The 20,196-nt window shown below is 34.8% G+C and overlaps 1 protein-coding gene across 4 annotated transcripts in view; it reads right to left on the bottom strand.

Annotated features, from left to right (window-relative positions):
- The window catches only part of WDR37 (WD repeat domain 37), a 125,401-nt gene that overhangs the window by 36,654 nt on the left and 68,551 nt on the right, over positions 1 to 20,196 (bottom strand). For all 4 annotated transcript variants that reach the window (XM_027841533.1, XM_027841532.1, XM_027841530.1 and 1 more), the window contains 3 exons: positions 15,495 to 15,571; positions 11,395 to 11,635; positions 10,225 to 10,366 (listed from right to left, as the gene is read on the bottom strand). In XM_027841533.1, the coding sequence (XP_027697334.1) occupies positions 10,225 to 10,366; positions 11,395 to 11,635; positions 15,495 to 15,571 (460 nt within the window). The remainder of the gene's footprint in view (positions 1 to 10,224; positions 10,367 to 11,394; positions 11,636 to 15,494; positions 15,572 to 20,196) is intronic.

Here is a 20,196-nt window from a genome sequence, read left to right as displayed (position 1 = left end):
GCTCAGCTCTTCTCAGCAACACAATGATCCAAGACAAGTATAAACGACTCATGAAAGAAAACGCTCTCTACATCCAGATAAAGGACTAATGGACTCTGAATGCAGATCAAAGCATACTTTTTCACTTTCTTTATTCTTTCCTGTGTTTTTTTTTCCCTTTTGATCAATTTCTTCTTTCACAACTGTGACTAATATGGAAATATGTTCTACATGATAGCACATATATAACCTATATCAAATTGCCTACCATTTTAGGAAGGGGAAGGGGAAGAGAAAGGAGGAACAGGAGGAAGGAGGGTGGGAAAAAAAATTGAAACTCAATCTTGTAAAAATGAATCCTAAAAATTGTCTTGACATGACTGGGGGAAAAAATAAAATATTACTAAAAATAAATGTCACAACTCTGAGAAACTGTACTGAGAGTGAATGCTTGAGTTATGGGTTGGACTAGATGAGTTCTGAAGTCTCTTATGATTTGATTTGATTTCCAACCCTATAATTCCAATGCTAAGAATTGAATTTAATAGAATTCTAAAATCAATAAGCTTCAGAAATGCATTTAATTCATTCCCCTCATTTTACAAATGAATTAATTTAGATCCAGAGGTACTATAAAACTTGCCCAAGGTTAGGATTCAATTTATTTTTAACAATTACATGCAATTTCATTCCATAATTGGTTAATATGGAAGCAGAATTAAGACAAAGTATCCTTTTCTACTCTCACTCAGCATTTCTACTGTCACTATATCCTACCATTTGACTTCAGTAAAAGTGAAAATATAGGCGGAGGAAAAGCAGTGACTGCCTTGAGCTCTCTCCCAAAGCCCTCCAAATATCTAAAAAAAGGCTCTAAACAAATTCTAAAGCAGCAGAACCCACAAAAAAGACAGAGTAAAAGAAATTTCCAGCGCAAGACAGCCTGGATGGTTGATGTGAAAGGTATATCGCGCCGGGCAGGGAGAGGAGCGCAGGTTGGCGTGGGCGCACAGGCCGCAGCAACCCTGGAGCAGGCCTCAGAGGACTGAATCGAGGGCAGCTGTGGCAGTTTCCAGACTTCTCAACCTCTGAACGCCAAAGACAACTTAGAAGGTCAGTGGGAAAAGTCTGTGACTGCGGTGAGAGAGGAGCTAGGTCTCAGCTGCAAGACTTGCGCATGGCCGCTTTTTCCTGAGCTTCCGGCCCACAGACTGAGGGGGAATCGAGTGACTGATCAGAGGGGGATTGCAGGGATCTCTTTGCCAGGGCTGAGGTAGGAATCTCTTGCTTTACCAGTGCTTGGATCTGGGTCATAGTTCTGAGGGGCGGTCCTGGGGAGAGGAGGAGCGCTGGCGGGGTGGAGTTTGTTGTGGCTGTGGAGAGGAAACACCTTGCCCCTTATCGTACCACCTTGGAAGAACTGAAAATTACAGGTCCCTAGAAGTACCTCTGAAAACAGCTGTACAAACCCCCCGAAGCTTGGGACAGTACACTCTTCACATTGGAAGCAGACTTTTACCTTAACAAAGAGTTTAAAAATCAAGAAATTGGTTGGGATCATGAGCAAGCAGCGCAAAAAGAGTCAGACTATATTATCTTACTTTGGGGACAAAGAAGATCAAAACATACAACCAGAAGAATTCAACAAAGCCAAAGCTCCCACGTCCAAAGCCTCCAAGAAAAATATGAATCAGGCCCAGGCCTTGGAAGAGCTCAAAAGGGATTTTGAGAAGTAAGAGAAGTAGAGGAAAAACTGAGAGTGATGCAAAAAATCATGAAAAACAAGTCAACAGCTTGCTAAAGGAGACCCAAAAAAATACTGAAGAAAATAACACCTTAAAAAATAGCCTAATCCAAATGGCAAAAGAGGTCCAAAAAGCCAATGAGGAGAAGAATGCCCTAAAAAGCAAAACTGGCCAAATGGAAAAGGAAGTCCAAAAGATTACTGAAGAAAATACTTCCTTAAAAATTAGAATAGAACAACTGGAAGCTAGTGACTTTATAAGAAATCAAGACACTGTAAAACAAATCCAAAAAAAATGAATAATTAGAAAACAATGTGAAATATCTCATTGGAAAAACAACTGACCTGGAAAATAGATCCAGGAGAGAGAATTTAAAAATGATTGGACTATCTGAAAGCCATGATCAAAAAAAGAACCTAGACATCACCTTTCAAGAAATTATCCAGGAAAACTGTTCTAATATTTTAGAACCAGAGGGCAAAATAGAAATTGAAAGAATCCACCAATCTCCTCCTGAAAGAGATCCCCAAAGGAAAACTCCTAGGAATATCGTAGCTAATAGCTCCCAGGTCAAGAAGAAAATATTACAAGCAGCCAGAAAGAAACAATTCAAGTATTGTGGAAACACAATCAGGATAACACAATATTTAGCTGCTTCTACATTAAGGGACTGCAAGGCATGGAATATAATATTCTGAAGAGCGAAGGAGATAGGATTACAACCAAGAATCACCTACCCAGCAAAACTGAGTATAATCCTGCAGGGGAAAAAATGGTCATTCAGTGAAATAGAGGACTTTCAATCATTCTTGATGAAAAGACCAGAGCTGAATAGAAAATTTGATTTTCAAATACAAGACTCCAGTGGAACATGGAGAGGTAAACCGGAAAGAGAAAATCATAAGAGACTTATTAAGGTAGAACTGTTTACATTCCTGCACGGAAAGATGATATTTGTAACTCATGAAACCTTTGTCAGTATTAGGGTAGCTGGAGGGGAAAAATTATATATAAATTATATATATAGATATAGATAGATAGATAAAGGGCACAAGGTGAGTTGAAAATGAAGGGGTCATATCTGGAGAATAAAATTAAGGGGTGAGAGAGGAATATACTAGGAGAAGGAGAAAGGGAGAGGTAGAATGGGGTAAATTATCCCACAAAAAAAAAAAACAGAAAAGAAAAGGCTCTTACAGTGGAGGGGAAAGGGGGGAAGGTGAGAGGGAATGAGTGAATCTTATTCTCATAGGATTTGACTTAAGGAGGGAATAACATACACACTCAATTGGGTGCGGAAATCTGTCTTACCCTACAGGAAAATAGGGGGGAAGGAGACAAGAGAGTAGGGGAATGATAGAGAAGAGGGCAGATTGGGAAAGGGAGTAATCAGAAGCAAATACTTCTGAGGAGGGACAGGGCCAAAAGAAAGAATAGAATAAATGGATGGGCAGGATAGGATTAAAGGAAACAAGAGTTAGTTTTTCACAGCATGTCTACTATGGAAGTGTTTTGCATAACTGCACATATATAACCTATATTGAGTTGCTTGCCTTATCAATGAGGGTGGGTGGGGAGGGAGGGAGGGAGAAAATTTGGAACCCAAAGTTTTAAAAACACATGTTTAAAAAAAATGTTTTCACATGCAACTAGGAAATAAGAAATACAGGAAAGGGGGTACAGAAATCCATCCTGCCCTACAGGAAAATTGAAGGGGAAGGGGATAAAAGAAGGGGGGGAGAGATAGAAGGGTAGGCAGACTAGGGGAAGGGGTATTTAGAATGCATGCCATCTTGGGGTGGGGGGAAGGGCGAGATGAGGTGAAAATTTGGAACTCAAAATCTTAGGGAAGTAAATGTTGAAAGCAAAAAAAATAAAAAATAAATAAAAATTTTTAAAAAATGAAAATACAAATATGTACATATGTTTCCACACATACACACAGCCTAAGGCTTTTAATTCCTTTAAGAATTATAATGCATACTTAAAAGCTATGAGGTTGTCATAGAGGTAAAAGATTATTGCTATTTGGGGAGAAACATTCTCAGTTGGATTCCTATGAAATGACTAATTTCCTCCTTTCTAAATTTGAAATGTTTCTGGAAAGCCTACTGATTTTTGTTCATCAAGTATTATCAAGAAATATTTTATGTAATAAAAAGAACTGTGATGCCATCTGCTGACAAAAATAATCCTAAAAATCTTGCTTCAAGAAAGTATTTTAAAAGTTTCTTTTAAAAGATAAATAACACAAAACACTTTACGTACTTCAAGGTAAAGAAGGAGAATATTCAGTAATTAATTTTAAAACAAGCTAAAATGTGATTCTTCTTTCAAACTCTGATTTACAGGTAATTACAACTGTTCAGCAACCTCACCAAAATGTAGACCTGGTTAAAAACAGATACCTTTCCAGTCTACTACTGGTGCTTTTAGCAAATAGAGGAGCAGAAAAATTCAAGTACAACAGGATTTAAGTACTCTTAACCCTCTCAAAATGCCACATGTGCTGATTTTATAAAATGTTTATCATCATCTAGGAAATAAAGAGAAGATGAGAATAAAACTTAGTATAAAGAATAAAAAGCAACCTGTATAAGTGGAATGAATACTAGTGTTATTTTTTCTGTTTAGAAAAATAGTACATATTTTCTGTTTTAATTAAATTTTGGAATTTCTAAATTAAACTAAAACCCTCCCTTGCCTTATGCCTGATATGATAATGTACATATCCAATTATTTCTTCTGATGTAAGGACTAAAATTAATTCACATGTCACCTGAAACCTAGAAATGTCTTCTACAAATCTGAGGAAAATGGAATGAGCTGAATTTTTCTTCCAAGTTCATATTAAAAATCAGCTTTTTCTTTGTATACGCTTATAATCTACACTAGCACACAATTCCACAGAACAAAATTAATTTCACATATCTACCAACAGCAAAGAAGACAAAAAAAATTTGCTAATTTATTCACTCCCTATATTTCACAAAGGGAGACAACTGAGAAACAACTCACAATTAAAATAAAATCCACCCTTCCACTGACTCCACATAGCAAGCATCTTCTCAGCACTATAACTCATTTTCATCTTTAGTAACAGAGAATACAAAACAAAACTTAGCAATTAACACTGGCTAGTTGTGAAAGGCTTATCAATCAATACATCAAAAGCAAAGTAAAAACATGTATATGTTACAATAAAATGAAAACATAAGATTCCCTGTGCTTCCAAATTTAAGGTGTCATAAGTAAGTAAATTCTTTTTTGCTTTTTTAAAGTTTAATTTTTTATCAACCTTATTCTGACCATATCTATTCTTCTTTCCCTAAATAGCAAGTCATCCCTTGTAAAAAAAAAAAAAAAAAATTAAAAGCATTTCAGTAGAACTGCCCAGTACATACAACTGAATCTGATAGTACATACAATGCCCCATGTCCATAATCCCTCACTTCCACAAAGAAAGAAAGGAAGGTTCATTTTTTCATCTCTTCTTCAAGAAAAGTCTAGGTCAATAATATTACAACATTCAGTTTTCTTTTTTTTCTTTCCATTTGTACTATTGTAGTTGCATAGTGGTTTCTGGTTCTGCTAACTGAAATCTACTAATAATAATATTAATAACTAGCATTTATATAGTGCTTAAGGTTTACAAAATGCCTTACATATTAACATAAGTTGCAACAACTCTTAATCCTTTTAACAACTCTGAGTTACTGTCATGCCAACTAAACAGATGAAGAAACTGAGGCTGAAAGAGTTGAAGTGATCTGCTTAGGATTCCAAAGCTAGTGTTTGAAGCAGGATTTGAACTCCAGTCTTCCTGCCTGCAAGTCTAGCACTCTATCCACTATACCACTTAGCTGAATCTGCTCGTAGAAGTCTTCCCAAGCTTCTCTTCATTCTTTATATTCATCAGCTCTGCCAAACCCCCGTGTAAATCAAACAAGCAAAAACAATGCATGTGAAGAATTCAGGAAGGATTTAGATGAATTAATACAGAGTTAAATAAGAAGAAGTAAGAAAAGAATATACATGATCACAACAATGTAAAGAGAAAAAAAATTTTTAATTAAACTAAAAGCTAAGTCATTATAATGAGCAAGCTCAGCCCTGAAGAAGTTATGAGAAGACATCTCTCTCTCCTTTGCTGACAGAACTAGGGGTCATTGTCAAACATAACTGAAGTATTGGTTGGTTTCACTACACTTTCTTCTTTTTTTTTAATCTTCATTGCACAGGATAACTTGCTAGGTAGGAAAGAAAGAAGGAACATATGTAGAAAGGAAAGGTGATATTAAAAAAAAAGATAACAATAAAAAAAAAGTTTTTCCTTCTTAAATTTTCATCAAGGATACACATAAAATATGTGGACCTTTCTCATAAAGTATGGAAAAAGTAAGGAAAAAAATCATTATTTAGTCCATCTCTCTGTCATACCTATCTCACCCCTGCTTGAAGTACTGGGGCCACTCTGGGGCCCAATTCCAATCTGATCAGGACCCAGGAAGCTTTGACCTGTTCGACTTTTGACCTTGTCTAATTGTCTCTCCTTAGGCACCGTGGTAGAGCCCTGATCCCAGGGGTTTATCGTATTAATTCTGAATTGGGTGCTTACAAGTGATTAGCTTTGTTCACTATAGCTTAGAACTCTCAAGCTCAAGAGGTCACCAGCTTCAGTTTCCCTGGTAGCAGAGCCTATAGACATATACCATACTTACCACTAACTGATCTCCTTGCATAAAGATAATTTTGTTTTGTAAAAAGTAGGTATGAATTATACAAAGCAAGAATATATTAAGGAGCAATACCTAAAAGAAACGTACATTTTGAGGTACATATAGACTGTCAAATATTTAATTTCAGTCTAGTGTTTGTTTTTCTTCCCAATTTAATCAGCCATAATCAGCAATTATTAAGTACTTAATCTACATCAGATATTGCATTAAGCATTGGAGATACAATAAAAAAGTAAAAATAGTCTTCATCCTCAAGAAGTTTACATTCTATGTAAGCCAACCTGTAAATAAAAAGTAATATGCAAGAAACATAAAAGAGAGAAGATAATCTTAGAGAGAAGGTACCAGACATTGGGGTGTGGGGGAGAGAGACCGAACCACAAAGATCCCTTGTACAAGACAGTATTTGAGCTGATTCTTAAAGGGAGCCAAGGATTCTAAGAGGCAGAATTGAGGGGAAAGTGCATTATAGGCAAAGTGGGGGCACAGCCAGTACAAAGACAAGGCAATGAATGTGAAGTGTCACATGTGAAGAACAACAAAAAGGGCAGTATAGCTTGATCATAGAGTACACGAAGAATAATAAAATGTAAGAAGACAGCAAGAGGAAGAAGTAGTAGTCGGGTTGTAAAGAGCTTTAAATGACAAAAAGTTGGTTTGTTTTTTTTAAAGGAGTTTATTAAATAGGACAATGACATAGGAAGACCTATGCTTTAAGAAAATCACTTTGGCAGCAGCATGCAAAATGGATTGGAGTGAACATACCTGAAGTACAAAAACTAAACAGAAACCTACTGCAGTAGTCCAGGACAGAAGTGATAAATACCAGCACCAGGGTGCAGTTGTGTGAGAAGAGCACTGGAGACACATAAGAAAAGTATCCAGCAAATGACAATCTGTCCAGGGTGAGTGTGAGGAGCCAAGGATAACACCGAAGTTGCAAACTGAGTGACAAACAGGATGGTAGAGCCCTCAACAGTAACACATAATTTCAAAAGAAGGCTAAGAGAAGGGAGAAGATAAGTTTTGTTTTGGACATGTTAGTTTGAGATGTCCACTCGACATTAAGCGTGAAATGTTCAACAGGGAGTTGGTGATGTGGGACTAGGGCGCAGGAGGAAAAAAAAGACTAATGGTGAACATACACATCATGAAATAACTGCATGGAGATTAAGGAACCCACAGAAGTTGATGACATCAACAAATGAGATATTACAGTGAGAAAAATGAAAAAGGCACAGAACAGAACTTTGAGGTACACCCATGGTTAGCAGACATAGCCAGATAACATCTACATAGTGTTTTAAAGTTTGCACAGCACTTTATAATATGAAGATCCTTCAAAGAAGACTGAGGAGTGATCAGGACGGTAGAGAAGAATGAAAAAGCCATGCAATGAAAACAGTGAAGAAAGTGATGAATAGTCTCAAATGCTACAGAGAAGCCAGGAAAGATGAGGACTAAGAAAAGACCATTAGATACGGCAGTTAAGACAATGCTGGTAACTGGAAAAACCAGTTTTAGTAGAATGATTAGATCAGAAGTCGGACTATAAAAAGTATAAAAGAGATTCAAGGATAGGAAATGGAGGTGCACCAGATAAAAATGGATTTTTCAAGGAGTTTTGCCAGGAAGGGGAAAGTAAGACAAAAGCTATTCAGATTAGTTTAAAATAAAATGCTAAATTCGTTTTCTTTTTCAGAAGATTTTGGGAGTAAAGTTGGTATGTATGACTAGGTTTACCATTTGACTATATGACTAGGTTTACATATATGACATATATGACTAGGTTTACAATTTAACCACAGAATAGACACATCACTCTCACTCTATCGTGGAAAAAATCTCAGCATTATTAATCTGGAGACCTGGATTCTAGTACCTTCTCTGTCATTAACTATCCTTGTAACATGAGGAAATTTACTTATCCGGATGTCAGTTTTCTCATTTGTAAGATGAATGAACTGGTGAATAAAACAAATCTTAGATTCTACTTCATACTTATTGCATTGCCAAAGTTGGCAAGACGTGAAAAAAGGAACTGTTTGGAGGGATATGGGGAAGTGAAGTTCATTAATGGATCATTGGTGAAGCAGTGAATGTAACAATTCTGGAAAGCAATTACCAAAAAGTCACTAAACTGCAATATTCTTTGTCCCAAAGATGCATTACTAGGCACACAGTGTACCTCAAAGAAGTCAAAGATAGAAGGTTAAAGTACCCATGTGTACAAAAATATTTATAGCAATGCTTTTATTATAGTTAAGAAATGGAAACAAAATGGGTATCAATTAACTGGGAAATGACTGAACAAACTGTGCTGTGCGTACTGTGCCATAAAAAATTGTGAATATGATAGACTCAGGGAAATCAGGGAAGATCTGAATAAACTGATGCAAATTAAAATAGGAAGATCCAAGAACTACAATGATGAGAATAATGGAGGAGAAAACCACATTGAAGGATAACCGACTCTGATCAATACACTGACCAATCCATGACATCAGTGGACAGGTGATAAAACATGGTGTCCACATCTTAGAAGAGAGATGATGGACCAAGGTTCAAAAGGACACATGTACTTTCAGACACGGAAATGTGTTGATGTTTTGATTAACTACTCGTATTTGTTACAACAGTGGCTGGGTAAGTTAGTCAGCAATGAGGGAGAAGGAAGGGAGGTAGGCAGGAAAGGGAAATGAAGAACTTAAAAATACACATAACAAAAAACTCAGAATGACATACAAATAAGGCAATTTTGTTGTTACCACATTAAATTTAATAAGTAAAAACTATGTAATTGAGGTTCATGGTTTCCTATGATTTTATTTTATTAAGTATACAAAACTTAAACATTTGTGGTTGTAGATGATTATTAAGTTCATAATAAAAAAAATTTAGTAAAGAAATAAAATGAAGTGTTTGAAATGATAATCTCTCTAATAAATGTCCTTTCCAGCTTTATGGTTCTTTATACAGTTACCGTATTTTTGGCCTTTCTGCAGCAAGCTTTGGGTACTTAATCCATTACACTGAGAAGAAAGGTAATATACAAATAATCAGCTAAGTTGTATAATGATTTGTCAAGCACAAGTGGCAATATGAGAATAATTCAGGAATATATTTCAAAAGTTATCCTCTACTATGCTCTGATTTCTTTCTGTCAACATACAGAATGGCTTTAAAAATTATTTTACTTATGTACTTTTAAGCTTTGCAGAAATAACACACTCAACTTAATAATATATAAACTATAGCTATAAGGGAAAGTTATGTTAAATGTTAATGAATTACATGTCCCTTTGGTTTCTTATCCATTTAAAATTTGAAGAAAAAGTTAATGTTTACAAAACTGAAAAATGAGGAAACAAAAAAAGAAAACTCTTAAAATTTCATAAGTAAATTTTGCATTTCATTTAAGATGAGAGTGACTGCAAATATGGAGAAGTAAAACTAAAGAAAATTTGCCAATGAGTTTCTAAATGCCAAGATGATTACTGATGAGCATGGGAATATTTTAGTTCAAATATCTATTTTAAAAAAAAACAGAGAGCATCAAAATACTTGTTCTTAATTCCTTCATGATTTCAAATATGCAAAATGCAAGATGAATGCTCAAGAGATGAACATTTTACAAAATTAGTAAAAGTAGATAGTATATTAGGCTCTAAATATTGAAAATTAATTGAAAATTAAAATGCAACATGCACCCACACACCCCATCCAATATAATCAGAATTCTGAAAGCACATGTTACTTACTCTGTATGACCTTGAAAGACATTCACAGAATGGATTGAAGGATCTCTGAAATCCCAAAGGCGAAAGGTTGTATCACGAGACGATGTCACTACAAGACGCTGGGTGGGATGTGTACAACAATGTGTTAACTCTTGATCATGCCCTATAACCACAGATGAGAACATTTAGAATACCAAAAAGGCAAGATTTCTTATTTTCATGAATATATCTATAATAAAGCACTGATCAAAAAAAGAAAAAACTTCACTTCTGGGAGAAAAAAAAGAAAACCAACATGGAAATTATATTTATAAAGTGTCCTCCAATGTAGAGTAATCAATTTAGTTGGAAACTAAAAATGAACAAGTCACTTTAATGGGTACTGGGCAGCTAGGTGGTACAGTGGATACAGCACTGGCCTTGGAGTCAGAAGGACCTGAGTTCAAATCCAGCCTCAGACACATAACAATCACTAGCTGTGTGATCCTGGGCAAGTCACTTAACACCAACTGCCTCACCAAAAAAAAAAAAGGGAGGGGGGGTAAGGTACACTTTAATGAGTATTTTTCTAATAGAATCAAAAAGGCATAGGATGCCTGAGACTAGTTTCAACAAAACCTCAAATATGTTAGTCTTTTCAGACATGCATTCAAGTAGAAATCAGGAAATGGCAATTTGTTAAGTATTTAATGTGATAAAAATGCTTACTTTTAGGTTCAAGTTATTTATACATGCTGAGTCAGTACAATAGTCCAACTATGTGAAAGCTTCATCTTTCAGAGTCCCACCCCCAAGGTCACTCTGAACACAATAAAAAATGCAAGGGAATATAGACTGATTACAACTGTTTTAGAACCGAAGAACTGAACTAAAAACATCCAAATGTTGTGAAGCTCTCAATACAACAATTATGATTAGATTAGAAAATACTTTCTCTTTACAATTCTTCAAAATTTAAGTATTTCAATCCTTTGATCCATATATCGTAGCTCTCTACATTGCATAGGGTCAGAAAATTGCAGAACTAGAATACATAAACAATTATACAAGCTTCAGAAGAAACTTCTATAAAAAATATCTTTGAATGACTGAAACATACAAGATATAACATTAATTCCATTGAAAAAAACTCATCTGAAAGACGTGTGTCCTTTTTACCAAGGACAAAACAAAAAAATACTTAAAAGGTACCTGTTAAAGAATGAACAAGCTCAGATGTCTCAACATCATATAGGTTTGCTGTTCTATCCCATGAGGCTGTTACTGCTTGCTTCCCTCCAACCAACCAATCAGCTGCTATTACCACTCCTTGATGGCTTTTAAGTGATGTTAAGGGAACCCTGATGGTAGGGCAATCACTGGAACCTTCTCCATCACCATCCGCATCATCTTTATCTGAAAATTCCACTTCATCTTCTCCAGACATTTGTTGCTAAAAACAAGAGGCATAAAAGTGAGTTTTTTCTCATATAAAATTTAGTTTACAACTACATTTAAACTTCTTTATTGCACGACTCCATAATTAGACTCTTCTTCCTGGACAACCAATTAACATTTTATTTGTCCACTTGCCCCTCAGAATTATCAACTAATCCAGAAAAACGAATAAAGTCACTGTCATATAAAGGTGCTAAGATCTCACCAGTGTTAACCAATGGTAGTGTTAAATGGTAAGCAAAACAATTCTTTATTTTTAATAAGTTGTAAACATTGATTTAAACACAGAATTCCCTTGTGATAGTACAATATAAAACAACAAATTAACAGAAAATGAATAATCTAGCACACAATGTCAATATTAAATTTCTATTTTATAAACAGATTGTTTCTAAAACAAGTTTTAAGCTATTCTTAGTTTAATATTTTCTACCTACTCAATCTCCCACTAGAAATGGTGATCCTTTACTTCTCTGTCTTTAATAAAAAAAAATAAGGCCAAAATGAAAAGAACTTTAAAAGTTTCATAACTGAAATTTTCGCTAGGATAATAAATTTTATTCTAAAAATTACTAAAGTTTCTATTTTAAATACCCTTAGAGTTTTCTTTTGAAAAGTTAGCAAAATAAATTTACTCACAAGGGATATTTTTCCAAACTAAACACTGAACTTTCCAAAAAAAGGTTTCTACCAATATAAACCATGATATGATACAGAGGAAAATTATCTTCAAAACTTTTAAAGTTACCTATTTAAATGAAAGAAAAATCATAAAATTATACAGTTTTTAAAGCTGTAATTTAATTCAAATCCCTTACTTTATAGATAAGGCAAGTAAGCCATGAGAAATGAAGTTAACTTGTTGAAGGTTACACAGGGAGTAAATGGCAGAGTTGGAATTCAAACCTAGGTCAAGAAGTTACTTAAATTCTTGGGGCCTCAATTTCCTCAGTCACAAAGCTATGAATTACAGAACCAAGATCGCAGAATCTCAACTTTCAAGACTCCTAGTCTAGATACTATGCTAATACTAAACCAATTCTGTGATTATTAAATGTTGTTGTTTGTCCCTCATTTTCTTTTTTTTTCTTAGGCAATTGGGGTTAAGTGACTTGCCCAGAGTCACAAAGCTAGTAAGTGTCAAGTGTTGGTCTGAGGCTGGATTCGAACTCAGGTCCTCCTGACTTCACGGCCGGTGCTCTATCCACTGCGCCACGTAGCTGCCCCCTGGTTCCTCATTTTCGAAGAGTACCGCTGACAGCATGGGTCATGTCTTGGCTTGCGCGTGAACTGGATTTAAGTAAGGCCAAGTTGCACAGTTGTCAGCCCCACTCTCTCTTCCAGTCATTTAAGTCCAGTGGCTGGATAAAATTCAGGATGACCTTACAGTGGATGCAGTGGACAACCTCTGCATCTTCGATATCTGATGAAGCTCTAAGTGCTCTACAGTGCCTGTTCCAGCTGCCTTCAGGGCCACTGGAACAAATTGTTCTCATCCATCCTCCCACTCCACTGAGGGAAGTCTTCATATGCTTGGGGTAGAAATCCCCTAAACTCAATGACAAGTCTGAAGCCTGTCACTTAACCTCAACCCACTTTAGCCCATCTGCCTATATAAAGATGGTTTACTTGGGTGTGACTGCTGTGAAAGCTATAGTTTTTTTGCTAATAATTAACAATGTTGATATGGGACTTTGAGGATTTAAAAATACCTTTTATATATGTAAAATTTCATTTGATCCTAACAACAACCTTGCAGGAACCTGCCATTATAATCCTGATTTTATAGACAAGAAAACTTCTTAATTTTTGCTGATTCAAACTAAATGATGAAAAATTCTCATTAAATAGTACTCAAAACATATAACAATTCTATATGGGCTGAGCAAATTTGTGTGTGTGTGTGTGTGTGTGTGTGTGTACATGTACATATAAAGTTTTCCTGTATGCCACATATAGTATTTATAATACAGTTTTCTTTTATATACATAAAATATAAAGTTTTCATAGATCTCTATATACAAATACATGCATGCATACATACATACATACACATCCTTCACATAATTAGAGTGTATTCTAAGCCACTGCAGGTGGTAGTTTAGTAGAAGGAATACAGGATTTAGAATCATATAACTTGAATTCTAACTCCAGCTTTGTCACTTACTACCTTTATGACCTTAGACAAGTTACTTTATCTCTTAGGCCTCAGCTTCCTCATCTATAAAACAAGGGAGTTGTACTACATATTCTCCTAAGGTCCTTACCAATATTATATGCTATATATTATATGATTCTACTGTTTTTGGTCACTAGTATTCAGCATATATTTTATCAATAAAGTATCAGTAATGTGTGACCAGTTTAGTGAAAATTTTGTAGACTGTACACATCAATTGAATTTTTATTTTACACGTAACGCTGACAAAAATCCTAAAATTCCTCAATCTTTGATCCTTTTCAGCTCTAACATCTATGATGCAAAGAATAAAAAATGTTTAAGATACTAAATACTTCATGAATACAATTACATTTGCATACAAAAAGTACTAATTCAAACGAGATCTTTGATCATTAAAAAGGATTCAGCATAAATTCTACTTGACAACACTTTAAGCAGGTCAGATTACTATAAATACTGTAAATATTATTAAAGTCTAAGTCTTAAAAAATTATTATACTCTGTAATAACGTCCCCACTAAATTTCTATACTCTGATGCTTCATCATGGCAGAAAAGTATGCCAGTAAAGCATAAGCTTTGGTAGGTCCTATCTAGCTTCAAAGTCCATGACTATAGGCCTGGCAATAAACTATGAAAACCAGTTTAGTTAAGTTTGGAGAGGTTCATCACAAGAAGGGTGGTCACCAAGTAATAAATGATTTCATTCACAGCAACTTATGAAGACAATCTTCTAGGGTGGCCAGAGGTTAAAATGTGTGCCACTGGAGGCAGTATCCACATCAATTAAATCTCTGAATTGACCCTTTAAGTCATAAAATAATATTGCGATGATGATACAATGTAACAATTCAAACTTTATTTCCCTCACATTTAGACCAAAATTCTGAATTTAGAGTCACAGACAGACCCAAATATAAGTTAATTGCCATATTCAATGCAAGCACAATGAAGAGAAAAATGAAATCAGTACCAAAATTTAAGCAAATTATGAATTTTCACCATGTAATACACAGTAAAGTTTCCTGATTCAACCATAGCTTCATATTTACCTTATAGTGAGTTGTACCTTGAAAGATTAATAAATGCAAGCTCATTTAATTTCTACATAATTTATCTGTTGCTTGTATGGCAAAATTTATCCATAAAAGAATAAGATTAATTTTAATTATGTTATATTTTCTACTATAAAGAAAATGTCTTACTTCTGAACTTAAAATATTACTACAGCTGTTCAGAATTAAATTCCTATGAGAATTTATTCATTTTAAGACAGAATAAGATCCTCTAGAATCTGCTAATTTTCTAACTACATCAAAATCAATTCAAAACCAAAAAAAGTAAACATAATTTTCTTGGAAGACACTTCAAAATCCTCAAAATTTGACAGTCATGGTCAAAATGTATATCTTTAAATAATTAACTTGGGTGTTGACTTTAACAAATCATTTAGCTTTCTCTGCTGGGAAACTTATGAGGTAATGTCAAACAAGCATGTAACCGCATGTAACAGGTATATATCAGGTAATATATAACTAAAGTATTTGTATAAAAAATGCAACAAGCTTAATGGCCAAAGTCTAACCTTAAGCTGTAAGAAGACATAAGTAACGGATACATATAACTAGAGCACATAACATAACTGAATTTTTCATTTAAGTCAAGGCACTTACACTAGTATCTGTAGTAGGCTGAGGTGTTGGTAGCTGTACCATGTATCTCCAGATATGAGCTGTCTGGTCGCCAGATGCTATGAGGAATAAATCAGAAAAACATATTTCTCAAAATAAATATAACATAAAAAATGTTTTCTGTTATTTTGGCTAAACAACATGAGCAATATTTTTATGACAAACACTATTAATGTCACTTGGTAAGACAACAGAAAACAACTGTAACTTTATGATGTTGTTGGGAAGAATCATCCACTATAAAAAGGGAAGAGTAAGACAAAGTAATTATCATGAAAATATTCTCCCTTTTATTGGAGGGAAAATACACTTACTAATGTTCAAGGTCCACATATATTTTTTACTATTAATTAATTTAATCTAGAATAGAATCTCATTATAGCAAACTTTGTTTACTATGTGTAATATGTATAATAATAGTTAATAGTAATGATGATAATAAGCATTTACATAGTGATTTGAGGTTTTCAAGGCACTTTACAAACATTATCTTATTCGATCCTCATAACCCAGGGAGAAAGGTGCTAATATTTTATCACCATTTACAGATCAAGAAACTGAAACAGGCAGAGGTTAAGTGATTTTCCCAGGGTCACAAAGTAAGTGCCTGAAGCAGGATTCAAATTCAAGTCTTCCTAACTTCAAGCTATTTATCTATAAATATATGTATGCATCTACATAAAAATGGGTTTCTGTGTATATACACATACACATACCAAAACTCATTTTCTCAGCTAGGGCATATATAAGAGTAGTCTAAATGAAATTGTTTATTAGGGGAGTATTTACATATTTACAGAAAAAGAAACTTTACCATCAAGTTTTTCACATAAGATATAAAATATTTTGGTGAATTTAAAATGAATGCCACTTTCATAAATGTGCTCAAAGAAAGCATTAACTACAATTTATGAAATGCTTTAGTACTTAGCCTTTTTATAAACCTCCTTGAAACTACTACCTTACCTCTTCCACTGATGTTTTCATTACAAAAATATTATATTTATTAGCCTCAATAGCCATTTTACTACAATGGAGAAGCAATTTATATAAAATTTATTTCATTTTATCATTATATCTGTGCTTTTTATTTTGAATCAATGCCTCCACTGATAGGGTCTGGGACAAATGTTTATCAGGTTCTACCAAGCTCCAAAGGTTTCAAGTGCAGGTCCAATAATAGACCAGATGTGTATTCTGGGAAGTAACTTAGCAAATTATGCAGAGGTATACTGCCACAAGGTTAGCTACCAAGTTATGAAAATTTTGGTTATGCCGCTCTATGAAACAACAACAAATACAAAATGGTCCCCAGTCTGGTGAAAGTAGTGGATTGGCAAATGAGAAGCAGCATGCAGTAGTACCAAGAGGGCTGAAATTAGAGTTGGGAAGCTTGGGTTCCAATCCAGCCTCTGACATTTACTAGCTTTGTGACCATGGGCAAGTCACTTAACATCTTTTGCCTCAGTTTCCTCATCTAAAATATGAATAACAACAACTCTAGTGCCCACTACACAGGCTATAATGAGGCTCAAATCAAATAATGTATGCATATATTAAAATGCTATAAAATGTCTTAATTACAATTATGTTATCTCATCTTTTTCAACCAGCATCACATAAAAAAAGGTTCCTTGGACAAGTTAGTATCCTATTCACTTACATATGATATCCTTTGAACTATTACAATGCTTTTCGTAGTTGAATAAAGTAAAATAATTGCCTTTTGTAGTTGAATAAAATAATTGTTTTTTGTAGTTGAATACAAGTATAAAGAGAAAAGCTCATCATCTGCAGGCTCACTGAAAGCATCCTTAGTACAACTCTCATAGCAGATAGGGCAACAGGAATAATATGTACTTCATCCTCTTCCCGTATGATTTTTATTTATCTCCTAGGCCAGATCTTTATATTTTGAAAGTTTTTCCTTCCAGTTTGGAGATTGCAAGTATTTGGAATAGTGATTTTTATATATATATTTTAAAAAACACTGTTATGATTTTATAAATCAGTGTTACATTGGGCAATTACAGGCAACAGCTTAATCTGTGATAATGATGTTGTTCCAATACCATTTATTGTTTGAGTGAGTTCTAGAAAACATTTTGAGGTCTCTATTTTTCATGAAAACTAAAGAGACAGGGGTGTGGGTATGGGGGTGTGTGTGTGTGTGTGTATTTATTTCTAGCTACATCATATCTTGTGTGTGTGTGTGTGTGTGCGTGTGCGTGCGCATATTTATTTGTTTCTAGCTACAACATCATATCTTGCTAGGGCTACATCAAATCACTTTTGACATGATGATATTTGCCTTCTACCCTTCAGGGAAATTTCTATCTCTATGGTTGTTACCATGGCTATAACACCCCCCCCCCACCACCACCATATACTACTGTACAGAAGCTCTCAAACATTTTTTTCGCTTTTTGTCAAAAATGGTTAAGAGAATGTATTCACTTATGATGGCTTTAGCAGATATCAAATAACTCTATCTTAATACAACTGGTCAACAAATCATTACATTTTTTTAAAGTTTTTTTGGAATTGGGTCTAAGAATTCTAATCTTTTTCAAAATCATTTGGGACTTTGGTGCTGTTTTTCAAATCTGTTTCATCACTAGATATGATTTCTAAAATTTGTAATGCATGAAGATTTTCAATGACCTTGAGTTCTTTAACTTTTCCCTTTTGAGATTTAAACAGTTCTTCCATTTAATCTCCAATTTCATCTAATCTTGGTTTAGGGATATAATTTCTTACTTTTGTTTTTGATGGCCCTGTAATAGTTAACAGTACATTGTTGTGTGACTTAGCATTGAAGCTATTACAAAGAACAGTATAAAGCTCTTGTCAATAGCTGATGAGTTTATAAGTTTGCATAATTAAAGTTTACTGGTTTACTACTGCACAACAAAAGCAGCCATGCCTTCAGTCCATTTCATGTAGTCTCATGGCTTGCCTGATTTAGTGGTCAGTGATAAATGCACTGAAGTATTTCCAGTAGGTGGGAATACTGGTAATTCTCATTTGTTGAGTATGTTTTGCCTTCTTATGGTATCAGAACACAAAACAGAGCCAATCAATTCTCTATCTTCCCTAGCAAGCTGATCATCACAACAGGCAAACCTGCAACCTTATGCTGCCTATCTCCTTCTTCACTTTTAGGAACAGTAATATCGCATTGATTATAGTATTAACCCAGTAATAGCACCACAGCCTAATTCAGCATCATTTCAGGGCTTCTGCAAGGACTCCACAGCTACTATAATAATCTCAAGGCATGCAAAGGTCCCACTGTACATGACCCTGGTATGAGTCCCTCCATCACATCCGAGCCTCAGGTCACGGACGACAGGTTTGATTTTGTGGGAGTTGGAAATAAAGATGACGATGAAGAGAATGATGCTAAGGATCTTTGTCAATGACTACTGGAGTCATACTACTGGAGAAAACGATCCATATTCACAGACATTTTTCATTTTAAAATTCAATAATTATCTCCTGGCCCATTTCACCATGATATATGAATTACTGAACAAAAGGCCCAAAAGGAGTATTAACCTGCTTACTGAGAAGGCCTGATAGTACAGTTGAAAAGAACACTGAATGTGTAATTAGAGGTGACAAGAAACTTCATACAGTGCCCACAATCAGGGTAAGCAAATAGATGAGCAGAGAGGCTAACTTCTACTGCAGAGGATAAATGAAGTGTTGATTTATATGTATGCATATAAAATTATATATAGATATATGTGCCTACATAAATGTACCTAAAAATTACACAAATAGATAGACCCTAATCCTCAATGACTTCAAAGTGAAGATGGACATAAATCAAAATAGGAAGCATTTATTAAGCATATACTATGTGCCAGGCATTATGCTAGATGACAAGGAATAACTCTGACTTCAAGACATTATAACTGAGCGTGACAGACAACATTTATGCAATTATGTATAAATAAGATATATACGCTATAAACTGGATATAATCTCCAAAGGAAGGATTAAATATTAAGGGAAGCCAAGAAAGGCATTCTAAAGAATTTTAGCTGAGGCTTAAAAGAATCCAAGAAGCAGACAAGAAATAGGAGAGAATTCCAGGTATGAGAGAGAATCCAGTAAAAATGCAGTCAGGATAATCTTGTGTGAGGAACACCAGAGACAAGTGTCACTGGATCATACAGTATGTACAGGGGAGAAAAGTAAGAAGGCTGAAAAAATAGGAATGGGCCAAGTTGTGAAGGGTTTTAAAAACCAGAGGATTTTATATTTGATTCTTGGGGTAATAGGGAGCCACTGAAGTTGACTGAATAAGAGGAGTATGACATGGTCAAACCATACTTTAGGAAGATCACTCTGAGTTCTACAGCGAGGACACAGACCAGTAAACTATTACAATAGTCACTGTCATGTGCTATGACCATGACAATTACATGTCATGTCATACTGCAATAGTCCAGTTATGAACTCATGAGGGCCTGCATCAGGGTTGTTACAATGTCAGAAAGAAAGGGAGTACATATAAGAAAATAAAAAGGTAGAAAGACAGGACTTTGGCAGCAGTTTGTATACAAAAGGTGAAAAAGTATGTGGAATCAAAGGATTACACCTAGGTTGTGAGCCTGGGTTACTTGGAGAATGGTGGTGCCCTTGACAATGATAGGAAAAATTAGAAAGAAGG

The sequence above is a fragment of the Vombatus ursinus genome, unplaced genomic scaffold, assembly GCF_900497805.2.
Source record: "Vombatus ursinus unplaced genomic scaffold, bare-nosed wombat genome assembly UNPS02014861.1, whole genome shotgun sequence".
In the NCBI taxonomy this organism is placed as follows: domain Eukaryota; kingdom Metazoa; phylum Chordata; class Mammalia; order Diprotodontia; family Vombatidae; genus Vombatus; species Vombatus ursinus.
The sequence above is the reverse complement of the archived record's forward strand: the minus strand, read 5'-3'. Positions and strand labels throughout refer to the sequence as shown.